Consider the following 24,593-nt stretch of genomic DNA (forward strand, 5'->3'; position numbering starts at 1 on the left):
AAGATGGGACTTCAAAAATGAGAAGAAATGCAGCTACTCATTCACCTTTGTGGGCTGTAGTTTTAGTTGTTTTGGAACCCACAATATATTTTCAAAATAAAAATAATTTAAATAACAAATGCTGGCGAGGTTGCGGAGAAAGGGGAACCCTTACGCACTGTTGGTGGGAGTGTAAATTGATGCAGCCACTGTGGAAAACAGTAGAAGGTTCCTCAAAAAAAAATTAAAAATAGAACTACCATATGATCCCACAATTTCACTTCTGGGCTTTTATCTGAAGAAAATGAAATCACCCCATGTTCACGACAGCACTATTTACAACAGCCAAGATATGGAAACCTAAGTGGCCATGGACAAACGAATGGATAAAGAAGAGGTGGTAGGTATGTATCAATACAATGGAATATTATTTAGCTAGGAAGAAAAGCAGAAAATCCTGCCATTGTGACAACATGGATGGACCTTGAGGGCATTATACCAAGTGAAATAAGTCAGACAGAGAAAGACAAATACCATATGATATCACTTAAACGTGGAATCTAAAATATGACACCAATGAGCTTTTTAACGAAACAGAAACAGACTCACAGACATAGAAAACTATAACATATATATGTATATATTCCTGAATCACTTTGCTGTACACCAGAAACTAACACAATATCATACATTAACTGTACTTCAATTCTTAAAAAAATGTTGAAAAAAGAAAGACACATACTGTACAATCTCAGTTATACATGAAATCTAAAAAATTTTCAATTTGTAACTACATTTGGTGACGATGTTAACAAAACTTTGGTAATTATTTTGCAACATATACATATATCAAATCATTATGGTATACACCTAAAAACTAATACAATGTTTTACGTCAATTATATCCTTAACCTAAAGGTTTCGCCAATATTTGGAAACCACCAATTAAACATCTTCTCTTACTTCAGTAACATAGAAACGAAAAGTAAAATACTGGCAAAACGTCTGCTTCAAAACGTCTCTTTCTATAACCTGTCAATTCTTGCATTCAAGTTTAACTGTAGTCTCTACTTTAAACCTCTACCTTCTTTTCTGATGGTCTGATCTACAAGCAAATTTGGATTTAAGAACCTGTCTTTCAGACAATCTATGCTTTAGATTTCTAAGTCCTATGTCACTAAACTTGGAAAAGACACACCCACTTGATTCACAAAAATCAAGTAGTATTTTTACATTAACAAATGATGTGTTCAGCATTTTTTAAAATATTTTTTTCTTTTTTTTTAAATTATTTTTCGGCTGTGTTGGGTCTTTGTTGCTACATGCAGGCGTTCTCTAGTTGTGGCGAGCAGGGGCTACTCTTTGTTGCGGAGCGTGGGCTCTAGGCACATGGGCTTCAGCAGTTGTGGCGCACGGGCTTAGTTGCTCCGCAGCATGTGGGATCTTCCCGGACCAGGGCTTGAACCCGTGTCCCCTGCATTGCCAGGTGGATTCTTACCCACTGTACCACCAGGGAAGTCCCCCAGCATTTTTTATATATATGCACACAGGCACTTTGACAGCAAGCATCAGCTTTAATAGCTTTCTGTTAAAGGGCATGCCCCTTCCGAGGCTGCAAGGGATGGGCTTACACAGAGCACGACGTACACCTGCATTCAGGGAAGCTGCAACCTCAGGACTTTGGGAACCCTCTCCAGGAAGACTTTGCAGAACAGCCCTTGAACCTGGAAGACGCTGGCCCCTTCACCTGGTCTTTCTAAATTTGGGCCAGGGATGGCCCAGTTTACCGCAATTGGTTTAGAGGGACAAAGAAACAAATCTTATAAAGACCCAGATTAGAAAGGGCTTTAAATAGGCAACACTTCTAAATATAATCCAGTGCAAAGAGACAGCCCCCATTCAAAAGTAAATTAAAAAATTGTGTTAAACACAAGCAGACAGGAAATCGGAGGTGAACTGTCTGCAGGGGGCGCAGGCCTGCGGCTCCCCGGAAATAAAGGAGGGGAAGAGAGAGGCTGGGGCAGGGAGGTGAGAGCGACAGGGTCCCTGCCTGGCTTCCCGGCCCCCAGGCAGAGCAAGGACTCGGGAAGGCGTCCAGCACAGGCGTGCTTCCACTGCAATGACAGGGCTTTGTATCCTGGGCCCTGAGGACGCTTATAAAGGCAGGAGCCAGCGATCCCGAGGTGGCCGGAGGCTCCGAGGGGCTCAGCTGGACTCGCGGTGACTCTCGCGTCTCCCTGGACACCATGAATGTGGGGCAGCTTTCAGGAGCGAGGGGCACCCGCTCAAAGCAATGTAAGAAGATTCAGACCTTTCGCTTAAAACCGCTTAATCATTTCTTTAGAGTGATCGGAATCAAATTCAGTCCTGAGCTGGGAGCTTTCCTTTATGTCACATTTGGCCGCGTTACTTTCCTGTTCTTTTCTGAAAGAACGATATTCAAATCCAAACAACCGACTGATTTAGTAAAAGGCTCAGAAGTTCATCTGTTTAGCTCAGGCCCAGCCCCGACCCTGTAGCTATGGCCCAGGGACCCCGTAGACACACCTGGGATGCACCCCATCCCTCACAGACCCCACCTGCCTCCCAAAACCCGTGGCACGAAAAGCAAAGCCCAAGCACAGGACGAGGACTTGGGGACTATTATTTCTCTAGTAACAGACGTACGACGTCCTCCGGTGGTAACAAGCAACACAGGAATAGGATCAAAGGTCTGGCAGGGGACAGCCACAGCCGAGCTGGAGGCACGAGTACTTTCCAACCAGAAGATAAAAATATGTCTTCCACGGGACTTCCCGGGCGGCCCAGCGGTTAGGACTTGGCGCTTTCACTGCCGAGGGCGCGGGTTCAATCCCTGGTCAGGGAACTAGGATCCCGCCACAAGCTGCTTGGTACAGCCAAAACAAACATTGTAAATGTGCCTTCCAGAGCCACGGCTGCCATCACAAATGGGGTAATGGAAACAGCCCTGTGTATGTCCCATCATTTGGCCACTCAAACACCAGTAAGGCAGAGGTGCTGGGTTTTTTTTTGCGGTACCCGGCCCTCTCACTGTTGTGGCCTCTCCCGTTGCAGAGCCTGTCACGCAGGCTCAGCGGCCATGGTTCACGGGCCCAGCCGCTCCGCGGCATGTGGGATCTTCCCGGACCGGGGCACGAACCCGTGTCCCCTGCGTCATCGGCAGGCGGACTCTCAACCACTGCGCCACCAGGGAAGCCCCCAGAGGTGCTGGTTTTTTGCGTTTGCCTGGCAAGAAGGTTCTCCGAGGGGAGGCTCAGGGCACGTTGAAGGAAGCACAGGTGTCCCACCACGCGGAGCTGGGTCTGGATTCCAGCTCCCCACTTCCCCTCTTTGCGACTCTGGGCAGGAATCTGCACCTCTGAACATTTCCTCACTTTTTCATGTCGGAGACCCCAGGGAGAGAGGTCACTGCAGCGCAGGGGCCAAACGGCAGGAGAGGCTACACGGGAGCCAGGGCCACCCCCAGGACCGGAGGGAAGAAAGAGGGGCTCCAGAAATGCCCTCGAGGGCACGGCCAACATTCTGGCATGAGACCCCAGCACCACGTACCTTGCAAGAAAAATATCAACCCAAGGCCCCGCCTGGCCAAATATCATGGTATTAAAAAAGCTTCTAGAAAAATCTACAGCAACCAGGACAGAGTGTTGGGGTCCCCCCGGTGTTCTAAGCCAATCAGACAGGGAGCTGAGGGGCTGAGGTCTCCCCAGAGCCCCCGACAGCAGTCAGTTCCCGGGGTCCCAGAACTCCAGGATGGACCCCAGTGCAGGGAAGAGACCTTGTCCAGAACCGGCTCCTGGGGCAGAAATTCGTTTCGAGGGTCCCCCTGGCCAGGCTAAGTTGACTGCCACTGCTGGCTCCCACCTCGGGCCCTGACATGTCCTGGCGGGTACCCCAGGACCAAGGCTGCCCTTCTTGTCCCTGGTCTCCAGAGAAAGGGCCACAAGGGTCCCCAAACTCCCGAGGGGACCTTCATACCAGTCCAGGAAATGGGGAGAAAGCCGACATGACAACCACAGCAAAAGCCTCAAACTGAATCCACAACAGCCATGACGTGTGAGAAGACATGAAAACGTCAGCAACAAAGAAGTCAATAACTCCCTAGACGGTTGGAGATTTGAAAGGATTACTTACGTCCTGTCAAGGGTCCGATTGATTTTTGCAATTATTCCCAAAGAGGGGTCGATCCTGGTGTACATTGTTGATACCACGCCCACAACCACGATGAGCCAGCTGGAGGGACTCGCCGGGTATACGCCGGTGATGATGCCATTCTAAACACAGACACGCACGGCATGAGCAATGTCCCTTCTGGCGGTGGGGGCCCGTGAGCTGGCAGGCAGTGGAGGGGTGGGGGGTCTGCACACAGGGGCAGCTAAGCGGCCACACTATCACTACTGGAAACGTTCCCCTGAGCCTCCAGCCCCCAGCTGCTCCGACTTCTGTCCAGCTCCTTCCCTTCCTCTACTTCTGAGCCAAAACCCTTCCTAAAACAGTTCCCCCAGAGAGTGACCCCAGGACATTAGACTCACCCGAAGCACTAGTTTAACATACAGATTCCCGACCTTCACCCAGACTGACTCAGGACACTGGCCACCTTGCCAACCACGATGTCCCCTCCCCAACATGATACACCAAGGATGCCTGGACAGCCCCCCCCCACCAACTCCAAAACCATCCCTCCTGCTGCTCCTGAATCAGACACCATTCAACCCGAGGTATTTCCAGGAAACCTCACTTCATGTCAAGAATTTGCCATAAGATGTTTCAGCCAAAGCTCCCCCAGCCTGCCTTCAAAAAAAAAAGGAGCCGTGGAGGGGGAAGGAAGACACATGACCCCAAATTGGCAAAACGTTGACAGCTGTGCAAACGAGCAGTGGGGCTTTATTACCCTCTTTACTTTTGCGTATGTTTCAAAACTCCCAATTAAAAAATCCTGGGACTTCCCTAGCAGTCCAGCGGTTACGACTCTGCACTTCCAATGCAGGGGGCCCAGGTCTGATCCCTGGTCGGGCAACTAAGATCTCACATGCCACGCAGCGCAGGCAAAATATTTTAAAAATTTAAAAATAAATAAAAAATTAAAAAAAAAAATCTTACTGAAGCCATGATAATAGTTAAGATAATAGATTAAAAAACTCTCAAAGCTTTATCTGAATTCTCTCAGAAGAGACTTACACATCCCTACATGTTATTCTCATAATGGAGAATCACAAAAGATTTTAAACAAAGTGGTTGGGTGCAGGGGGGCCTTCTGGTGTTCTCTGAACCGTTCTTGTAAAATAAACAGGTACATACGCTAAATTAAAATGGAGGGAGGACGTTTCTAGATTAAAGGTCTCTGCTCACCACATCCCCCCGACCGGCAGCAGCTATGCAAGCCTTCCCCCCGCTTCCTCTGAGCATCAGACGGTCCCCTAAGGAACCACGTGGTTAGGATGCACCCTTGCTGTGCACTGTTTTCGTACGCTAGTTTTGCCCCCTCGGCAGTACCACAAGGTTTTTAAAGTCCGGGAACAACGTCTACGCTGGGTGACGACAACGGCCACACCGGGGCACCCAAGCTTCTACTTTCCTCCATTTGTAGGTAAAAGGAGGCGTCCAGCAAGGTCAGGAGCGCAAAGGGCACTTTCCCCTGTAGGTGGCGCCCTCCTCCACTTCGGGTGGGTCATGCTGCTGGCGCCCACAAGGGACCAGCGTGACGGGGCCATGTACCTGAGCCCCAGACCCCTCTGGCAGAGCCCGGGAACACCTGTCCAGCCTGGCCAGGTCCCAGGGGCCGGTCCACTGTCTCCCTGGTCACTGTTCCCATCCACCCTAGCTCCTGGGCCTTTTTCTTTTTTTTAATATTTATTTATTTGGTTGCACTGGGTCTTAGTTGCGGCTCGCAGGCTCCTTAGTTGCGGCAGGCAGGCTCCTTAGTTGCGGCATGTGAACTCAGTTGCGGTATGCATGTGGAACCTAGTTCCCAGACCAGGGATCGAACCCGGGGCCCCTGCATTGGGAGCGTGGAATCTTACCCACTGCACCACCAGGGAAGTCCCTTTTCAAAAGCCCGCCTTGGAGCTGCCCTCTGAAGGGAAAACTGGACAACAAACACACAAACTGGGGAACAGCGGGGCAGACACTCCTGGTGCACTTTCGTCTTGTTTGAATTTTTTTAAACATGCATTTGTCCTTCTGTGATTCTTATTTTCTCTTTTTCGGGAGAAGGAAGGATTTATTCTTACAGGCAGCAGGTAAGGAGCACCCCGGGGATCTTCCCCAGCAGTGTTTCCCTAAACAGCACAATTGGGGAAGTTTTAAGCGAAGGGTACATGCATGTTCATGACTTTTGTAATTTTTTACATAAGTGAATTAAAAACAAGACACGTGCTTAAAAACAGTGAATACATGTCCACTCTTGCAGGTAAACAGAATTGAGAGCATGAGTGGTTAGCTGTATTTGCATTTACGTGCATGTTTTTCAACGCTGGACTATTTTATTGGCGAGACTGCTGTTGAACTCGCTGCGGTTTCACACAGCTGAAAAACAATCCTTTTCCTACAAGGTGTAGAGGGGGTTCTGGACTCGGAGCCCAGACGTGGAGTCTAGCCTTTATTCTGCTTCTTCCGAGCAGGTCACTTACCCTCTCCGAGTCCTGATTTCCTCATCTGCCCTACGGGGCCCCGATTCACCCTACCTGCCTTACAGAATTTCTCCAAGAATTCAGCGAGGCAATCCATGGGAAAGTGTTTCACAAGCCTTAAGGACCACGGAAACATACATGATGTGTCAACTACCACTCTGACACGCTGGAACTTCAATAAAGGGAATACTGTACAGATTGAAGCAAGTGTCTGAAAACCTTGAATCTGATGAACTTCTTCTTCCAGGAATGAAGTCCAGACAGATAGATCTGCCTGAGGGCCTCGTGGCTCAGCCGGAGGTCGATTCCGTCGGGAGTGACCGTGAACTGAAAGGCCACGGCTTGGTGAGCCTCCGCCATGGTTATCGAGCTCCTGGAAAGACAAGGGGAGAACGTAACATGGAGGGGGCACTGACCGGACGTTAGAAAACCTCTAACTTGTAGAGAAGCGTAATCCATTCTGAATCTGATTGTTTCCTCCCATTTGACAGATTACAAGTTTTTCATTAACACACCCGATTCTGTGATTAGCCATCACCCCTCCCCTGCTGGTCCAGCCAGATACAGACAATTGCGGCCTCTGCTTAGAGGCGCTGGGTGGTCAGCAGAGTCCAGGAGCGGGAACCCCTCGTTCCTCCCTCCACTACCCGCCATCCACCCAACTCTGCCGCCCAGTCTACACCCGGCTGACCCAGGAAGCCCGAGGAGGTTTAGCAACTTGCCCCGCAAATGGGAGGCAAATCCCATTCCCGCCCACCAGCCAGCCTAGAGGCTGGCACAGGAAGTCCACAAATGTGTCCACAATGGCCCCTGATCCCTTATCTTCAGGGATCAACGGTGGGAAAACAGGACCAACGCCAAACACCTTGGCCCCTGGTACGCGTGGGGCTGCTGCCCGAGAAACCCCTTCAGGCTCCACAAAGGACTCCACGAAAACCAGACGCACAGAACCCTCAGGGGGAGGTGGGGTGTGGACAAGACAGGCTGGGCCTTCCTCCTCAGAGGCTGCAGAAATCCAACTGCCGTCAACAGCCAGTATCACGTTCCCTCCCCCGCTGCAGGCTCAGCCCTCCCTGCAGGCTTCCCTGCCTGGCAGAGGCAAGTGCATTGCATTTCCCCTGCTGGGTATATCCGGTCTCCCTTCACCCGCTTCCTTGGCGGGATCCCTCCTGGCCTCCCCAGCACCAGCCCCTCTGCCAACCTTCTGAAGGCGGGCGATGGTACCGTCTCCTCCTAAACCGTGTGGCACCAAGCACACGTGGATAAAGAGGAGCTAAAAATCCAGAACAAACCAGAATAAAGATCCGAAATTGGGAGTGCGTGTGTGTATCCCCATCGCAGGCCATGTCTCCTTTTTTTACCCGTGTAATAAGCCCACTGGGGGCAGACGTTGGACCCGTCAAAATCAAGGGCAAGGCGGTTTCAGAGACACCCAGTTACAAAAGTCAAACTAGCTTAGTCTTCAGCAAATCAGGACGAATGATCTCAACTTTCACTCACTGGTTTGTTCAACAAGTGTGTGCTGACTGCCTCCTATGTGCCAGCCGTGGGGAGGATGGAGGTCCCCCTGCCCTCCTGCAGCTCAGACAGGGGGTGGAAAGAAGAGGGAGTGACAGAGGGGACCTCCCAGGTGACACGGAAGCCCAGGAGAAGGATTGGCCAGAGGGCAAGACTTTCAGGCCTGAAGGCAGACCTGGGAAAGGGCTGGAGGTGCAGGGTGGCTGGGCTCGAGGTGGGCGCTAAATTCAGAAAGGGAAGTCCCGGAGGCAGTCGGGTTTCATGCTAAGGGCAATGGAAAAGTATCCCAGGGCTGTGAGTCAGGGGCGTCAGTTCCTGTGTCTGTGTCTGTTCTAAAGAAGACCACTCGGGCCGCTGTTTGGAGCCAGGGCCAGGTGGCGTGAGGAAGTGAGACCAGTACGAAGCTGGGGTGGTCTTCCAGGAGAGCGTGGCCCAGAGTGGGAACACTGGGGACAGGGAGGGTGACCCGCTCCAGACAGGTTTCGGAGGTGCCCTGGGGCTGGGGTCTGAACCGTGTGGGCTCCACTGAGCCTCCACACACAGAAGGGCCACAGCGCGGGGTGGGCTGGGAGTGGAGCCTTCACCCCGGGATGGACCGGGGCACCCACGTGGAGATGCTGGGGCAGACGGAGTGGCTGGGATGGGCACCCGAGGGCGCTGCTCGGATGACCTTGAAAGAAAAAAAGCAAGTCGGCGAAACTTGCATCCCACTCACGGAACCTTGGCCTGGTGCCATGTGTCCAGCATTCAAGAATAGTTACACGTTATTTGGGACTTCCCTGGCGGTCCAGTGGTTAGGACTCTGTGCTTTCACTGCTGAGGGCCTGGGTTCGATCCCTGGGCAGGGAACTAAGATCCTGCGAGCCGTGCGGTGTGGGCAAAAAGAAGGATAAGAAAAATTACACATTATTTACCTGGCACAGAGCAAACGTCCAGAGCCTGGCTAACTATGAAGACAGATGCCATTTGAAAGCAGCACGACTCTAAGCAAAAGCTCGCTACAGGTAAATTGCTGAAAATGCTGAAGACATTTTAAACCAACAGCTGGAATCAATTTCTCGAAAAGCTACCCAAGGTGGCTCTTAAGATGTTTCCAGAACCTGAAGGTTAACTCAAGCCCTCCCCCCATCAAAGCCTTGGGGTGAACACAAAGCAGGTCTTACAAAGATAAGAATTCTGCACAGCATGCATCACAGCAAATAAAATTATGTGACTGACTACCCTTTCAATGATTTTTTTAAATTAATTAATTAATTTTTATTTTTGGCTGCATTGGGTCTTCATTGCTGCGCGCGGGTTTTCTCTAGTTGCGGCGAGCGGGGGCTACTCTTCATTGCGGTGCACGGGCTTCTCATTGCGGGGGCTTCTCTTGTTGTGGAGCACGGGCTCTAGGCGCGCGGGCTTCAGTAGTTGTGGCTCGCAGGCTCTAGAGCGCAGGCTCAGTAGTTGTGGCTCATGGGCTTAGTTGCTCCGTGGCATGTGGGGTCTTCCCGGACCAGGGCTCGAACCCGTGTCCCCTGCATTGGCAGGCAGATTCTTAACCCCTGTGCTACCAGGGAAGTCCCTCAATGATTTTTAAAATCTTTCAAGGGCTTTCTGCAGAACAGGAAGGGATTATTAATGGCAGTAGACTAAATGTAGTGTTTGTAGCCAATTCTCTCCAAAGGTATGTGTCCGGTGTTTGCTCGGGGAGCTAACCTCTGCTGGGCAGGGGCACACAGACAAGGATATTTACAGCCTCCGTTTCTGGAGGCCTTTATCAGAACTCTTTGAAAAATAGATAATTAACAAGGGCCTATACTGTATAGCACAGGGAACTCTACTCAATACTCTGTAATGACCTACGTGGGAAAAGAATCTAAAAGAGTGGAAATATGTATAACTGATTCACTTTGCTGTACAGCAGAAACTAACACAACATTGTAAATCAATTGTACTCCAATAAAAATTATTGTATTATTATTATTATTTTTTGGTCACACAATGTGGCATGTGGGATCTTAGTTCCCCCACCAAGGATCAAACCCATGGCCCCTACAGTGCAAGCATGGAGTCTTAAGCACTGGACTGCCAGGGAAGTCCCTAAAAATTATTCTTTTTAAAAATGAAAAAACTCTGAATTTAACTAGTGATTTGCTTGTTTTGATTGGTTCAGACTAAAAACCAAATAGAAGAGTCTTAAGTGCCCTCCAGGTGGACAATTTGTTTTTCTAGTTTTGCAGGAGCCAGGATGACGATCGTGAGCCGGCCTCCCCCGATCTGAGCCAGAAGCAGGAGTTAGTGAACCGGATGACAAGGGCTTGAGAAGCTCCCTCTGCAAATCTATCGAGTGAAAATTCTACCCTCGATTTTGGCATCCACAGCCTCGCACTTGCAAACATTCAGCCTTGGAATACTGCCCCCTGCAGCCACCAGGACAATGCAGAGCTTTCACTGCAGTAAAATACCACTTCGCACCCACCAGGACCGCCATACTCAAAAGGATGGGCGATGACAGGCGCTGGAGAGGATGTGGAGAAATCGGAACCCTCGTGCACATCTGGCCGGGATGTCAGATGGCACAGCCCCTTTGGAAAAGTCTGGCAGCTCCTCAAACGGTCAAATGTGGAGTTACCACACGACCCAGCAATTCCGCTCCTAGGCTCATGCTCATGAAAACGTGTGTCTGCACACAAACCTGTACGTGATGTTCACGGCGGCATTATTCATAATAATCAAAAAGTAGAAGCAGCCCAAACACCCTCCCACTGATGAATGGGGGTAAACAAAATATGCCCTGTCCATACAACAGGATGCTACTTACAGGCAATACGAAGGGATGACGCGCCGACACACACCACCGCACGGGTGACCCTTGAAAACATGGTGCTGAGTGAAGGCAGCCAGACACAGATGGCCACGTATTGTACGATTCCACCTATGGGAAACGTCCAGAACAGGCACATCCGCAGAGGCAGAAAGCAGTGGCTGCCTAGGGCCGGGGGGAGGTGGGGGTTAAGGAGAGGAGGGTTTCTTTGGGGGGTGATGAAATGTCCCAGAATTGATGGGGGTCACAGCTGCACATACGTGTGAATATACTAAAATCACTGACGTGTACACTTGAGGTGGGTGGATGGTATGGGATGTGAATGACCTCCCAATAAAGCTGTCACAAAAACACCGCTGTCTCATGAAACAGAAGTGTTATCTATTTACCGCTCATGCATCTGAACCTTCTCTCCTCAGACATGTAATTCAGGTGGGTGCATAACTACTCCTTTCCCCCGATGTGCCCCAGTTCTGCATTCACGCTAAGGACCCCTTTAAACAACTGTTACTTCATAACCTTAAGAATGACTATTAAATGCTTTTAGGTGTCACGTGATATGGTGGTTATTTTCTGAAAGAGCTGCTGTCTTTTTTTCATGTCAAATCACCAATTTTGTGATTCAAATTAAATTCTATGCATTGCTTCACCAATACACATGGAAATATAAATATATGGTGTATTGTATGTTATCATTCATCAGGATGAGACTTCGTGCAGGTGCCTGAAAACAACTGTTTCAAATATAATATGCACACATTTTACAATCAAAGTTAGAAAACTATTAATTGAATGGTAAGAGCTGCTATCCTCTGGCGATACATACTGAAATATTTACCAATGCACTTTTATCTTTTATCATGTTGGGATCTGCTTCAAAACCACTGGAGGTGGGGGAAGGATGGACAGGGGTAAGAACTGCCATATGTGAGAACTGGTGAAGTTGGGCTGTGAGCAAGTGAGAATCCTCATGCCTGTGCTTCTTTTTTTTTTTTTTTTTGGCGGGGGGCGCCATGCCACATGGCTTGCGGGATATCTTAGTTCCCTGACCAGGGATCGAACCCGTGCCCCCTGTAGTGGAAGCACAGAGTCCTAACCACTGGACCGCCAGGGAATTCTCGCCTGTGTCTCTTCTGTATGTTTGTCATCTGCTCTAATAATTGCTTAAAATATGTTTAAGGAAATAAAACACGTATCCACTGCAGCCGGTGCTAAATCTCACACCCAGAGACCAACTTTCAATAGCTGCTCACCCACCCAACCACACCTGCAGAAACAAGAAGAAAGGAAGGGCGAGGCTGCCTGTGGGGTCACTGCGCCCCCTGCCCTGGGGCACCCTCGCAGGTCATACCCCCAGCTCCTACCTTCCACCCAACCCAGGTGGGTGTGGGTGCAGCCTGAACGCACTGCCCTGCCTCTCCCACCTTCGAGTCGCCCCGAAGCAGCAGCTGGAGTAATTGATGAAGACACAGCTACCATCATTTCCCAAAGGCTGACCGTGGCCGCTGGACATGAAGCAGCTCCCCTGGGTCGCTCGCCCAGAGGGTTCCTAACATCTCTAAAAATGGGGACCTTTTTCTTCAAATGGTTCGTGGATAAAGCCTTTCAACCCTCTTCTTCCTCCCTTTGGCCCTGAGGGGTGGAGGGCTCCAGACCAGAGTCTGAAAACCACCGTGAGAATGGTGCGAACCTCGCCAACAGAGAGCCAAGCCGTTCCTCCGGATACTTCCCTGCAGTCAATCAGGTCAGCAGCCCTGCAGAGCTGGCAAAAGTGCCTGGAGCTGAAGGGCCACTGCTGACGAATGGCCTCCCCACTGCTGGCAAATCTCTCCTTGAAACACCTCCAACCGCCTGCCATGCCGGGAGAGGCCAGACCTGCTCCAGGTGCAAGGAGGCACGCCAGTAATAAACTCGTGGAAAATCAGGAATTATGAGGACCGCAAAAGAGCCCCAGTGAACTTTACTGTGTTAACACAGCAGGATGTTTTCTGTCTTACAGCAGGAGATACTGCCAACGCACAAGAGCAAGGAATCACAACTACATATCCCCTCCCGGAAGGAACAGATACTAATACTTTGCCATGTGGACGGGAGACTGCCCTGTCCCCAACTCTCCCTTCCTGGCCTGCATCCCTGGAGCCCCGAGGCGCACCAGCCCAGGCTGGCACGGCTGTCCTGTCACTGTCAGCACCGCTGGGAACCTCAACACACCAGGAGAGGAAGGGCCCTGGGGCCAGCTGGCAGGCTGGGGCCCATGTCTGGATCCGGGCCACTTACCCTGGGCAGCCTCTTCTCTGCATCCCTTCCACCTTCCAGGGTGAAGGCAAAGGGCGCGCTAGGGGACTTTCCTGGCCGTCCAGTGGTTAAGACTCCGCGCTTCCACTGCAGGGGGCGCGGGTTCCATCCCTAGTCGGGGAACTAAGATCCCGCATGCTGCGCGGCACAGCCAAAAAATTAAAAAAAAAAAAAAAAAGGGTACGGCAGGGCCCCAAGGGCCAGGCGAGCAGGCGGCACCCCCTTCCCGGCTTCCCTGGGCTGGCGCGGGCTCTGCCATGCCCACACACGGTGTGCAGCTAGACCCTGAGTGTCCATGCCCCGCCCCCCTCTCCAGCTTCCTCTCCCTTCCAGGTAAGGTCACCAGGTGCATAGACTGTCTTACCAGTGCATCTGCTGAGGGTCCTCCTCCAGCCCCTCTGCACCCGGGATTCAACCACCCACAGGGCCCTGCCCAGGGCTTTGCCCTGTATCTGTGCACATGAGTCTCTCTCCAAACTCATCTACACTGATGCCAAAACCAAGTCAACTGAAAACCCACCTTGCATCTTTCCCGTATCCTCCCAGCCAACTCTCTCCTTGAAACACCTCCAACCGCCTGCCATGCCGGGTCACGGATGGGCTAGGGCAGTCCTCACTCCATCCCTCACCCCATGCTGGCCAGCACCAGAACCTGCTGTCCTGGGAAGGTATGCTGCCCCTCTCCCCCAGTACCACTCCACCTGGGTGGAGAGCCGTGGCTTCCCCAGGGACCCACCCACAGGATGTGCACCTGTGCCCCGGATTCTCGGGAGGCTGGAGAAGAAAACACACCAACTGTCTCCACTTTTGCACTCGGCTCTTCTCGCAAATCATCACTGGGCAGCTACCGGAGGCCCTCGGACAAGAATTCTGAACTGGAGGGAACAGGGGGACAGTGGAAGAACCTTCTGGAAGCGCAGGCTGGCTGCTCCTCCCTGCTGAAGGTCTGGCTAGGTGGGGGGAGAAGGCCCCTTGGGGACTGTGCTTGGTGTGAGGCCCCTCCTGCAGTGCTCCTGCCAGACCAGCTCGGGGGTAAACTGGAGGTGGCCGCTGGTGGCAGCAACCCCCCAGCTGCGGGGAGACATCCAGAAATTGATCCAACATGCTGAAAACAAAGCCCTCTCTGTGTGCGTGTCAGCCGCGGGGCTACGGACCCGTTTATTTCCCCTGGGAGGACAGAAATCACTTCTGGCCACATCAGGTGGAGAGCGCCCACCTGGAGCCCCACCTAATGGTGATCGTGCACAAACCTGCCGGCCCGGGACACACCTGGGCGCTGCTGCCCGCCCAGCTGAACGTGGTGGGAACCATGCGATGGTGCCGCCTTAGAAACCAGGAGGGCCACTAAAGGAGGGAGTCAGTCACCAAGGTCTGTGCCAGAGCACTTAAGCACCTTATGCTAATCTGCTCCAGGAAAAACACCGAGACCCAGAATAAGACACTCCGGTTGAGAAGGACGACCTATTTATTGCAGTTTTTAAAAGTCACACTTCTGGTCTTGAATTACGCCGCTATTCCCGAGGCCCTCCCAAGCTCAGTCTCCCGGTCACCTCCTCTTTGGCCAGGCCCACTGGTCATGCCCTGTGGCCTGTGAACTCCGACTCAGAGCCGGGATGCCTCGGACCTTTCTCGATTTCCCTTTTCCTGCTCCACACCTAGCTTACAGCTCCCCTCGCCCAGGTGCCTGCCTCGGAATTCCTTTCCAGAAGCACAGGAATTCTACCAGTTACATTCAGCCATTTCAGCTGCACTTCCTGGAGAATGACCTTCACCTGTCAGTTACTCGTTTAATCTCCCAACATAAGCTGTAAAGCTCCCCAGGACACGCATCCTTGTTGAATTCTCTGAACAAACCATGAGCCCACAGACAGTTCTCCAACAGTGAATGTGAAGTGAACAACCTGGGGGGGGAAATGCTGCAACATCTCATTCAATTTTGGTAAGACGACCTTCATTTTAACAGCCCACTGCCACCCTCTAACTCCCTGACCAATAAATTGGTCTGTACTTTGTCAAATGTGTTCACTTTGCCGTCTTTCTCCACAACCAATTCCTTTAACAAACGCCTTTAACCTCAGAGGTCAGTGGCCTGCAAATCGTAACACTGGTCATGTAATCAAGAAGTCATCCATAAGGACTTCCCTGGTGGCGCAGTGGTTAAGAATCCACCTACCAATACAGGGGACACGGGTTCGAGCCCTGGTCCAGGAAGATCCCACACGCCACGGACCAACTAAGCGCGTGCGCCACAACTACTGAGCCCGCGTACCACAACTACTGAAGCCCACGCGCCAAGAGCCCGTGCTCCGTGCCACGAGAAGCCACCGCAATGAGAAGCCCGCGTACTTCAACGAAGGGCAGACCCCGCTCGCCGCAACTAGAGAATGCCCACACGCAGCAACGAAGACCCAAGGCAGCCAACAATAAATAAATAAATAAACTGATTAATTTTTAAAAAGTCATCCATAAGACATCCTGTTTCCCTCAAGGGCATCTGGCTTCCTTCAGAGCCGTCCTCCTCCCCCGCCCCCCCAGGTTCTGCAACAGGCAGCAGGAAAGGAGGTGAAAGGTCACCCAATGGAAAGTACAGGGCCAGACTTCAAAACAGGCCTGGGGAAAACTGAGGTGTGAAAATCACCTCTATGATGTAAAACAAACAATAAAAACTGGCCATGTGACAGCAGGTTTCCAAGCAAACGGCCTTTACAGAATATAATAATATAATATATGATAAATTATGTGTTGTCAGAAGCCTTTCAAAACAGTCATGAAATTAACAGATAAGGAGAGAAGTAGGTAGTAGGTAGATAGATAGATAAGGCGTACAGATTAATTTTTGTGCTTTTAACAATGAAGATACAAAATATTCTTTCTACCAAAGTCTTTGGCATGTGCCAGCCAATGCGATCCGTATTTTACCTGCATTACCCCGTTTAATTCTGACCGGAACTCTAGGAATTGGTTACTCCTGCTATTCCCACCTACAAATGAGGAGACGGAGGCTTGGATGTGAAGAAACTTGCCCAAGGTCACAGCCAGCAAACAGCAGAGCGAGGACTCAGACCCAGGTCCAGCTCCAAAACTCACGTTCTTACCTACCAAGTTAGGGGGTAAGTACTCCACACAAGGTTCTACTTAAGATTCCTGACGTTACAACACAGATATAAAATTAGGTCACTCTGTCGTAACCAAAATGATGTGACTGCAACCAGCAGTCAAACTACAGTAACTACAAATACAGCGGGTGCCAACTCTAAAATTATTCCCATGTTCCAGTATTTCCAGTATCCCCACTCGAATTGCACAGTTCACAGGCCCACAGGAGCGGACCCTGCCTTCTATTAAAATCCACCTCATCTAGAGACAAACAGCTGAGCTGGAAATCCTCTGAGAAAAGGTCACCCACAGGAAGCGACAGCTTAGCGCAGCAGGAGTGCCGGGCAGGGTCTCCAGGAGCACAGCCTGTATCCCTCATCAGAGTGAGGTTGGATGACACTTGCACTGCCACCCCTGGAAAACCTCCTGTGAGAAGCCAGTGCAGGCAAAGAATCTGCAGCACCATCTTTAGCGGAGGGCAGAGCAATTATCTTACCATCTACCACATATTCTTCTATGGTCCGGTGACCAACGCCTGGGAGGGTTCAGCTAACAAAGCTGATTCTGCCCTCCAGGACTGGCTCCAACTTGGGGAGACCATGTTCCTGCCATACGTGACAACCAAGGTGGCACCCAGGTTTACCTCAGCACTGCCACCTGAAGCACATCAAGGAAAGCACCAGGAAGGTTCTGGAAAGGCTTCACCAGCCCAGGGGTTCATGTGTCTTCTCAGGTTCCTTTTTGCTCTGTAGTATTTAGTATTCCTGCCATCTTGCTGTTAATGAGGATGAGAGGTTAGATGCAGGCAAAAATTAGCAGTGACGGGAAGAAAAAATAAAAGGGCTCCTCTCCACTAGAGTGTGGGCACCTCACCTCTCTGCACACCACAGGCCAGTCCTTATTTCCTTGGAGACATGATCCTCTGTAATTGTGCTCTTGTGTTTGTTCAACAAGTGTATACACAAACAAATACAAATTATTCTTTCCCTAATCTGAGGGAGGCATCTTAGAAGCAAGAACATGAGACTCAGAACTCACTTTAAATTTGGGGGAGGGCTTCGTGCACAGGCAAGGCGCAGGAACTTTCATTTATGAATGGCTACATCTTGAATTGATGACAGAGCACTGAATAGCCGCGTTAATTAAACGGGCCACACGGTTCATTTCTCGCAGTGAAGTATATCATAATAAACCGTTCACATTTACAGGGTAAAGATGCTGAGTCAAGGCAGGTTAGAGGGGAAACCTGAATCATTATCCCTTTTTCTATGGCTCTCGAAAAACAACAGCTTCTGCCTACCGAGGTACTGTAAAAATAAAGCAAACTCAAATGTAACACTTATACGGTGCCGTATCAACAAGTAATGGTTAATCAGTTAAATACAGAGAAATGTGATTTCACCAAGAAAAAGAACTGGGGAAAGGTCATCGAGGGTCACATTTTTAGAAAGAAAATACAGAATGTCTTGGGGACTTCCCTGGTGGTCCAGTGGTTAAGACTCCGCGCTTTCACTGCAGGGGGCGCGGGTTCAATCCGTGATCGGGAACTAAGATCCCGCATGCTGTGCTGAGGGGCCAAAAAAAAAGAAAGAAAATACAGAATGTCTTGGCAGGCGTAACCTGCCAATACAATTGTCTAACCCAATTACCTGCACTACCTCTTCAGGTGTTTTTCTCTGTACGTCCATCCAGAAGGACCCCCTCCAGCCTGGCCAACATCAGGACAATGGCCTGAGCGAGAACGGCTGGGAGAGGCATGCGTCCACCCAAGAGAAGTCCCCGAACCTCTCCTCTCCACCAGGGTGTGGTTCCCTCAAACGTCCCTAAAACCTTGCGAGGGGTGCCCCGTATTTCCCACGCACGTGCTTCTCCTTTGCACCCAGAAGTACAGTTGAACTGGTCAAACCACACGTTACAATCTGGGGGCTGCAGAAGGCAGCCGTATCCATAAAACCCGACTGCGGGGCTTCCCTGGTGGCACAGTGGTTAAGAATCCGCCTGCCAACGCAGGGGACACGGGTTCGAGCCCTGGTCCGGGAAGATTCCCACATGCTGCGGAGCAACTAAGCCCGCGAGCCACAACTACTGAGCCTGCGTGCCACAACTACTGAGGCTGCACGCCTAGAGCCCGTACTCCGCAACAAGAGAAGCCACCGCAATGAGAAACCTGCACACAGCAACGAAGAGGAGCCCCCCCGCTCACTACAACTAGAGAAAAGCCCGCGTGCAGCCATGAAGACCCAATGCAGCCAAAAAAAAAAAAAGTCCTGCCTGCGGCCATGGTATTGTTTGCTGGAAGCTGTATTCATTTCACACCCTCAAAGCTACTCTCACACCTGGCCTCTTTTGGATCCTCAGAAAACCCCTGTGAGACAGGATGACAGCTGTCAGAGGCACCGCCTTAGAGATGAGGAAGTGGAAACCCAGAAACACACACAGCTGATTCAATGTCACATCCAGTGGGCCCTGGGCTGGGGGAGGTGCCAACACCCAAGCCCTCTGCCTGCACCGTGGTCTGGGAAGCAGCCTGTCAGCAGGAGGGGGCACACGTTTTGGAGAACACAGATCCGGGTTCAAATTCCAGGTCTGCCACTTAGACGTCTGTGTGTGGGGGGGGGCGGCTAGAGCACATGTCATCGCCATTCGTAAGATCTGTTTCCTGTCAAATAAAGTATGCACGCTACCCATAACTCACATGAGGTCTCCAATGCAGGAACATACTCTGTACCTTCCCAACTGCAGCCACAGGCCAGCAGCAGTCCTCCAGGAATGTGGATTTCCATCCTTCCGCTTCCCACTGCGTTTGATGCCCCAGCCCAACGTCTTTGACGTTTAACTTTCAGCGGCATTACTGTACTTCACTCTGCGCAACAGTGCCTGCTTGCAAAAGGAGAAAGAAACCAAAACTCCGTGCATTAAATCTTTTTAAGGGCACGGAGAGGCCGACACTTGGGAAAATCAGTGATACATGTATAATCTTATAAATGAAGTATTATTTCATAAAAAGCAACGTCCGAGTTACAGTATATGATGGCTTCTTAAAGGAAAGGTTATTTTGTGTTAGCTTTTTTTTTTACATCTTCATTGGAATATAATTGCTTTACAATGTTGTTACTTTCTGCTGTATAACAAAGTGAATCAACTATATGTATACACATATCCCCATATCCCCTTCCTCTTACATCTCCCTCCCACCTTCCCTAGCCCACCCCTCTAGGTGGTCACAAAGCACCTAGCTGAGCTGATCTCTCCCCGTGCGATGCAGCTGCTTCCCACTAGCTATCTATTTTACATTTGGTAGTGTATATAGGTCCATGCCACCCTCTCACTTCATCCCAGCTTACTCTCCCACCCCCGTGTCCTCAAGTCTATTCTCTACATCTGCGTCTTTATCCCTGCCTGCCCCTAGGTTCATCAGAACCATTTCTTTTTTTTTTTTTTAGATTCCACATATATGTGTTGGCATTCAGTACTTGTTTTTCTCTTTCTGACTTCACTCTATGACAGACTCTAGCTTTTAATACAAACTTGTCAGGGAACTAGATCCCGCATGCCGCAACTAAGACCCAGCACAGCCAAATAAATAAGTAAATATTAAAAAAAAAAAAGAGCCATTTAGGAAGCAGAATCTAGGATGACCCTCAGATTCCTGGGATGGGTGAGTGAACCACCACATGGAGTGTACGAACGATTCCTTTCCTTTTTACGTAGAGAACTCGGTGTCCAACAATTAGCCGATAAGCCTTCGTAAGCTGAGCGTAGCTACCCTATTTTCCAACCCTCCATAGTGGCCACTACCCTACTGTACGCCTGGAGAGGCACACCGCACTCGGCAGCACAATTGCTTTCAATTATTAACTTCCCTAAACATTCCTGGACATAAAAACAGCTCACATGCAAAAAAACTAAAGGCCATTCCACTGAACTGAGGCTCTCAGTCACCTAATATTTGCTTGGTAAAGTTCACAAAACGCAGCAGAATATCAGAAATCAACAAGCAGAAAATATTCCTTGTGTTAAGTAACAGACATTTTTAAGAGTTTCCTTTAGATTATCCATATTTTTACCATGTCGTTAGGATGAACTGTTGAAGGTTGGTAGTAGTATTCATATATTGCCTATTTTTATGCAACATCTTTCAAAATATAATTATATAGATTATAAATATCATTGCGTACGAATATAATGCAAAGGAAACCCCCTCAAAAAGGCTATTTTACTTACATATCCAGGAAAGTTTGGCCTCTGCTTCCCTAATTCTTCCCAATTCTGTATTTTATAAAGCATTGGTTTGTTTCTTTGGCAGTAGGATTTGATGTTGATGAAGCTGTGAGATGTCTCTAACAGATTTTTTTTTAATGCCCTGTACAGCCTAGACTATTTCTACAGTTGTCAAGGAAACTTAATAGTGGTAGCTTCTGCGGAGGGGTACCGGGTGAGGAGGCCAGCTTTGTGCTGAATTCCCACCTGCACCCCCTTCATTTTGCACCGTGTGCCTGTAGTACTTATTTTTAAAACAGAAAAGTCCTCGCCGGAAAAGCTCGAGAGGGGCTCAAGCCATTCGAAGAAAGTAGAGGTCTCGTTAAAGTAAGAGGGAGAGTCTCCGAAACACACTTGAAACACACCAGCTTGAACAACAATTTTATTCTTAAAAGCAGCAATTTTTCCGGAATTCAAAGTGCAGGCGCCCACCGGTAACTGAACTGTCAGGTCTGCCAATAATAACCATGCACAGTGACTAAACATTTTTTCCAACAAAGGAAAAAATGCATTGGATCAAAGTGCAGAAGCAGCCCCGGGCCGGAGCGGGTAAGCGTTTCCGCCTCCCACCTTCCCACCGCCTTTAGACTCCAGGCTGCAACTTTAATTGCTCGCTTGGAACGCGTCCTCACAGGCAATGCCAGCAGCTGCGGTCGGCGCGGCCCGCCCCTCCCCCCCCCGGGCGTCACGTGACGGCTGAGAAAAGTAGGGGAAAGGTTACCGCGAGCCCCGCCCCCGGCCTGGCGCGCCCCGGGCGTTCAGATCCTGTTCCACCGGGCCGGCTCGGAGCCACGTTCCGGAGCGAGCTGGCGCGCGTCGGCGGCGCTGCCACTCCGGCAACAGCGGGCGAAATGCAGCGCCTCTGGGTGGGAAGGCCGAGCCCCGCATGGTCAACTTTGGGGACAGTTAAGAGCTTGGGGTGCCCGAAGACAACCCACACCAGAAACGCTGCCCCGCGAGCCCAGAGCGCCTCCGGAAGGGGCTCACCGCGCAGCCCAAGGAACAATTAACTGTGCTTCCATGAATGGGCACGCGGGGCCAGGGTTGCGTAAGCCCGGCCCCTCGCCCCAGGACTCCCCGGAGACCCAGGCTTGACCGCTCGGTGACCACGGGGGCTGGAGCTGGGGCCAAGGCCGGGCGGCAGCGACGCCAGCTTTCTTCCTTTCACCTCTGGGTTAGGCCGCTTGTTTTCAGTACAAACTCGAAAGGTTATTTCGGCCTGTGCATGACGCCAATTTCTGCCACTCTTGATACAAAGTATGTGCACTCCTTAAGATGGCTCTTTTTCTGATTCCAACAGCTGTTCAGATGGAGTTCAACGTGCAAAATCAGGTCTAGCCACACATCTTTGGAAGGAAACCGTTCATTTACATACGAAAAGCAGCCCCCGGGCACGCAGGGGCAGAACCACCCCAAACTCCAACGAGAATTTTGCATTCAGCTCCTATCACTTACAACTAAACACTCCCTCGCCTCAACGATAAGCATTATCATCAGCATTAATGTTCTCATTTATGCCACACTCACTAAGAGTCACCTTAAATAATTTGGAAAGGGGGGTGATTGCTTGCTGGCATAAAAAAAATAAATTAATTAAAAGACCAGTGTGTTCGGCCATTTTTTTATTCATTTGGTTTGTGGTTTAGAAGGAAATAAGCACGCTTGAATATCTGGAATGACCAGAAACCGGAAGCCTGTGTGAGAAAATGGTGTAACAAAATACACTTTTCAAAAGGTTAAACTGATTTTATTTGGTGACTTACAAAGTTAGCAGTTTCCTACTAAAATCTGCCCTTCAGTATTTTAATATCACATGGAGCACAGAGGAAACCGAAAGCAGCTCCGAGTTGGGAATATTAAGTTCTGTATTCAACCTGATTTCTCGAGATTTTTAACTCTTGGAGTTAAAAAAGTAAGATCATCTTTGTTCCGTTCGGCTTTAACGTGAGTCAACCACCGATTTACACTATAAAGACACTGATCCACAGCCTTTCCAAAACGAAAGGAACTGTCTGCTCGCCCAGGGCGATGGGGTTAGGGACTGCCGGAATAGGGGCCCCGGAGCCCGGGCTGCTCTACCGCCCTGACCGTGCCGTCCGGGCTCGCAGGCCAAGTTCGCCCAGGCCTGGTCACGTGAAGCGCCCACACCCTCCCACCCCCTGCAAGGCAAGCTCCCTGGCCCGGCGCGACCTTGGGCAGGCTCTCCTCGCCCACCTGCCCTAGACCGCGCGCCGCATGGGGGGCATGGAGGATGCTCGCAAGAGGGGACCCAGGCCTGGCGCCTCCATTCGCATCCACCTAGGGCGCCTGGACACCGCCTGGAGTCCCAGCGCCAAGGGCGTGTCCCCACGGCGGCGCTGCGGGGGCGGGAGCCTGGAGGGGGTCGGGAGCCTGGAGGGGGTCTGCGGCGCCCTGCTGAGTCCCTAGCGTCCCTCTGGCTCCCGCTTGGGCCGGCCCGCGACCCCGGGACGGCCCCCCAGACCCAATCCACTCTCGGAGGGGGAGGGGATGGGGCGAGATAAAGGAAGGATCCGCGGCGCCCTGCCATATCCCGAGGGCTCAGCATCCATCCCGCCGTCGCGTCCTTTTCACCGCCCTACCGCGGATCCCCAGACCCAATCCACTTCGGCGAAGGGAGCGGGATGCTGGGGAAAGGGAACCGGCAGTCCTGGGGTCCCCTGGACGGGGGCATCCTGCCAAGTCCGGAGAGTGAAGCGTCCCTGCAGCTCCCATACAGTACCTGCTCGCAAGGCCGACCGATCCTCGGGCAGACCCCGAGACCCAATCAACCCACTCCTGGGAAGTGACGGTGAGATGCGAAGGGAAAGACAGCCGGTGGCCCTACTGGCCCCAGCCCGGAGGCGTCCTGCTAAGTCCGAAGGGTTGAGCATCCCTCCCGCAGCCACACCGGACCTGCCCGCATGCGGACCGACACTGACGCGGACGCCCTAGACCCAATCCACTGCGGGGTATGGGGAGTCCCGCCCCGCTCCGGTTTCGAGCTCTCTAAGAACCGCTGTCCCTCGGCGCCCCGACACAGGCGGCGGCCCCCCGCCCCCCTCCTCGGCCCGGGCCCTTGCAGTCCCCGTCCGCCCCTGGCCCTGCGCCCCGCCGCAGCCAGCCCCCGGCTCCCGCCAGCACCCCCCCTCCCCGCGGCGCGCGGCCTTAGCCCGGCCTTACCGAGTCGGTGGACAGAGACGCGGCGACAGCCCCAGCAGCAGCGGCGGCTGAGTGAGCGAGGCAGCGAGCGAGCGCCGGGCGGGAGGACAGCGGGCGAGGTTGAAGGCACCCGACGCCGCCCGCGGCCGATTGGCTGAGGCGCGAGGGGCTGTGCGGCGACTCCCGGCGCTCGGCGGGCCAAGGGCGGGACCTGGACGAACGGGGCGGGGCATCAGCAGGGGCGGGGCGCCCTGAGGAGCGGGTCGGGCGAGGAAACTGAGGCTCGCAGGGGTGCAGGCCACCTCCGCCTCTGCCAGCTTGATGCCTAGGACGAGATTTCTCGCCCTGCGAGCCTCAGTTTCCTCATCTGAAAAATGGGCCAACTCATTAGGGCCATGCCCGTACAAGCGCTTAGCACAGTGACTAGCTCAAGCTCGCCCTTTATAGGCATTGCCCCTTATAATCCTCACGGCACCCCTATAAATAGCTGATCCTAGCCCGGGTCAGAGAAGGGATCACTAAACTGCCCACAATCACACTAAGAAGGTGGATTCGACATTGGGCCCGGGTCTGATTTCAGAGCCCACACTCCAAATTGGACCTTATCCCAGGAGTGACAGCTGATAGGATCTTGAGGCAGCGCGGCTCACGACACCGACACGGTAATGCCTATTCCAGTGACCTTTCTGAGCCCCCTGTTCATATAACTGGGATAAAAATTGCTCCCTTGCTGGGCTTTGGTAAGATTTAGTAAACTATTCAGGTAAGATTTAGTAAACTATTCAGTAGCTGCCACCTGCAGCTACTTCGCGGGGTGGAGGTCCGCGCTTCCC

General features: G+C 51.5%; 1 protein-coding gene across 3 annotated transcripts in view; it reads right to left on the minus strand.

Moving 5' to 3' along the window:
• Positions 1 to 23,908, minus strand: part of CPT1A (carnitine palmitoyltransferase 1A) — a 63,429-nt gene extending 39,521 nt beyond the window's left edge. For 2 of the 3 annotated variants that reach the window (XM_027090715.1, XM_027090713.1), the window contains exons 1-3: positions 23,782 to 23,908; positions 6,846 to 6,999; positions 4,132 to 4,271 (exon numbers count right to left, since the gene is read on the minus strand). In XM_027090715.1, the coding sequence (XP_026946516.1) occupies positions 4,132 to 4,271; positions 6,846 to 6,986 (281 nt within the window). In that variant the 5' untranslated portion in view covers positions 6,987 to 6,999; positions 23,782 to 23,908. Of the gene's footprint in view, positions 1 to 4,131; positions 4,272 to 6,845; positions 7,000 to 23,341; positions 23,470 to 23,781 lie in introns of those variants that run through there. The other variant, XM_027090714.1, reaches the window with a different exon arrangement.
• Positions 23,909 to 24,593: the final 685 nt, after the last annotated feature.

This window comes from Aethalodelphis obliquidens, unplaced genomic scaffold (assembly GCF_003676395.1).
Source record: "Aethalodelphis obliquidens isolate GAN/ISIS:26980383/991018 unplaced genomic scaffold, ASM367639v1 scaffold69, whole genome shotgun sequence".
Classification (NCBI taxonomy): Eukaryota; Metazoa; Chordata; class Mammalia; order Artiodactyla; family Delphinidae; genus Aethalodelphis; species Aethalodelphis obliquidens.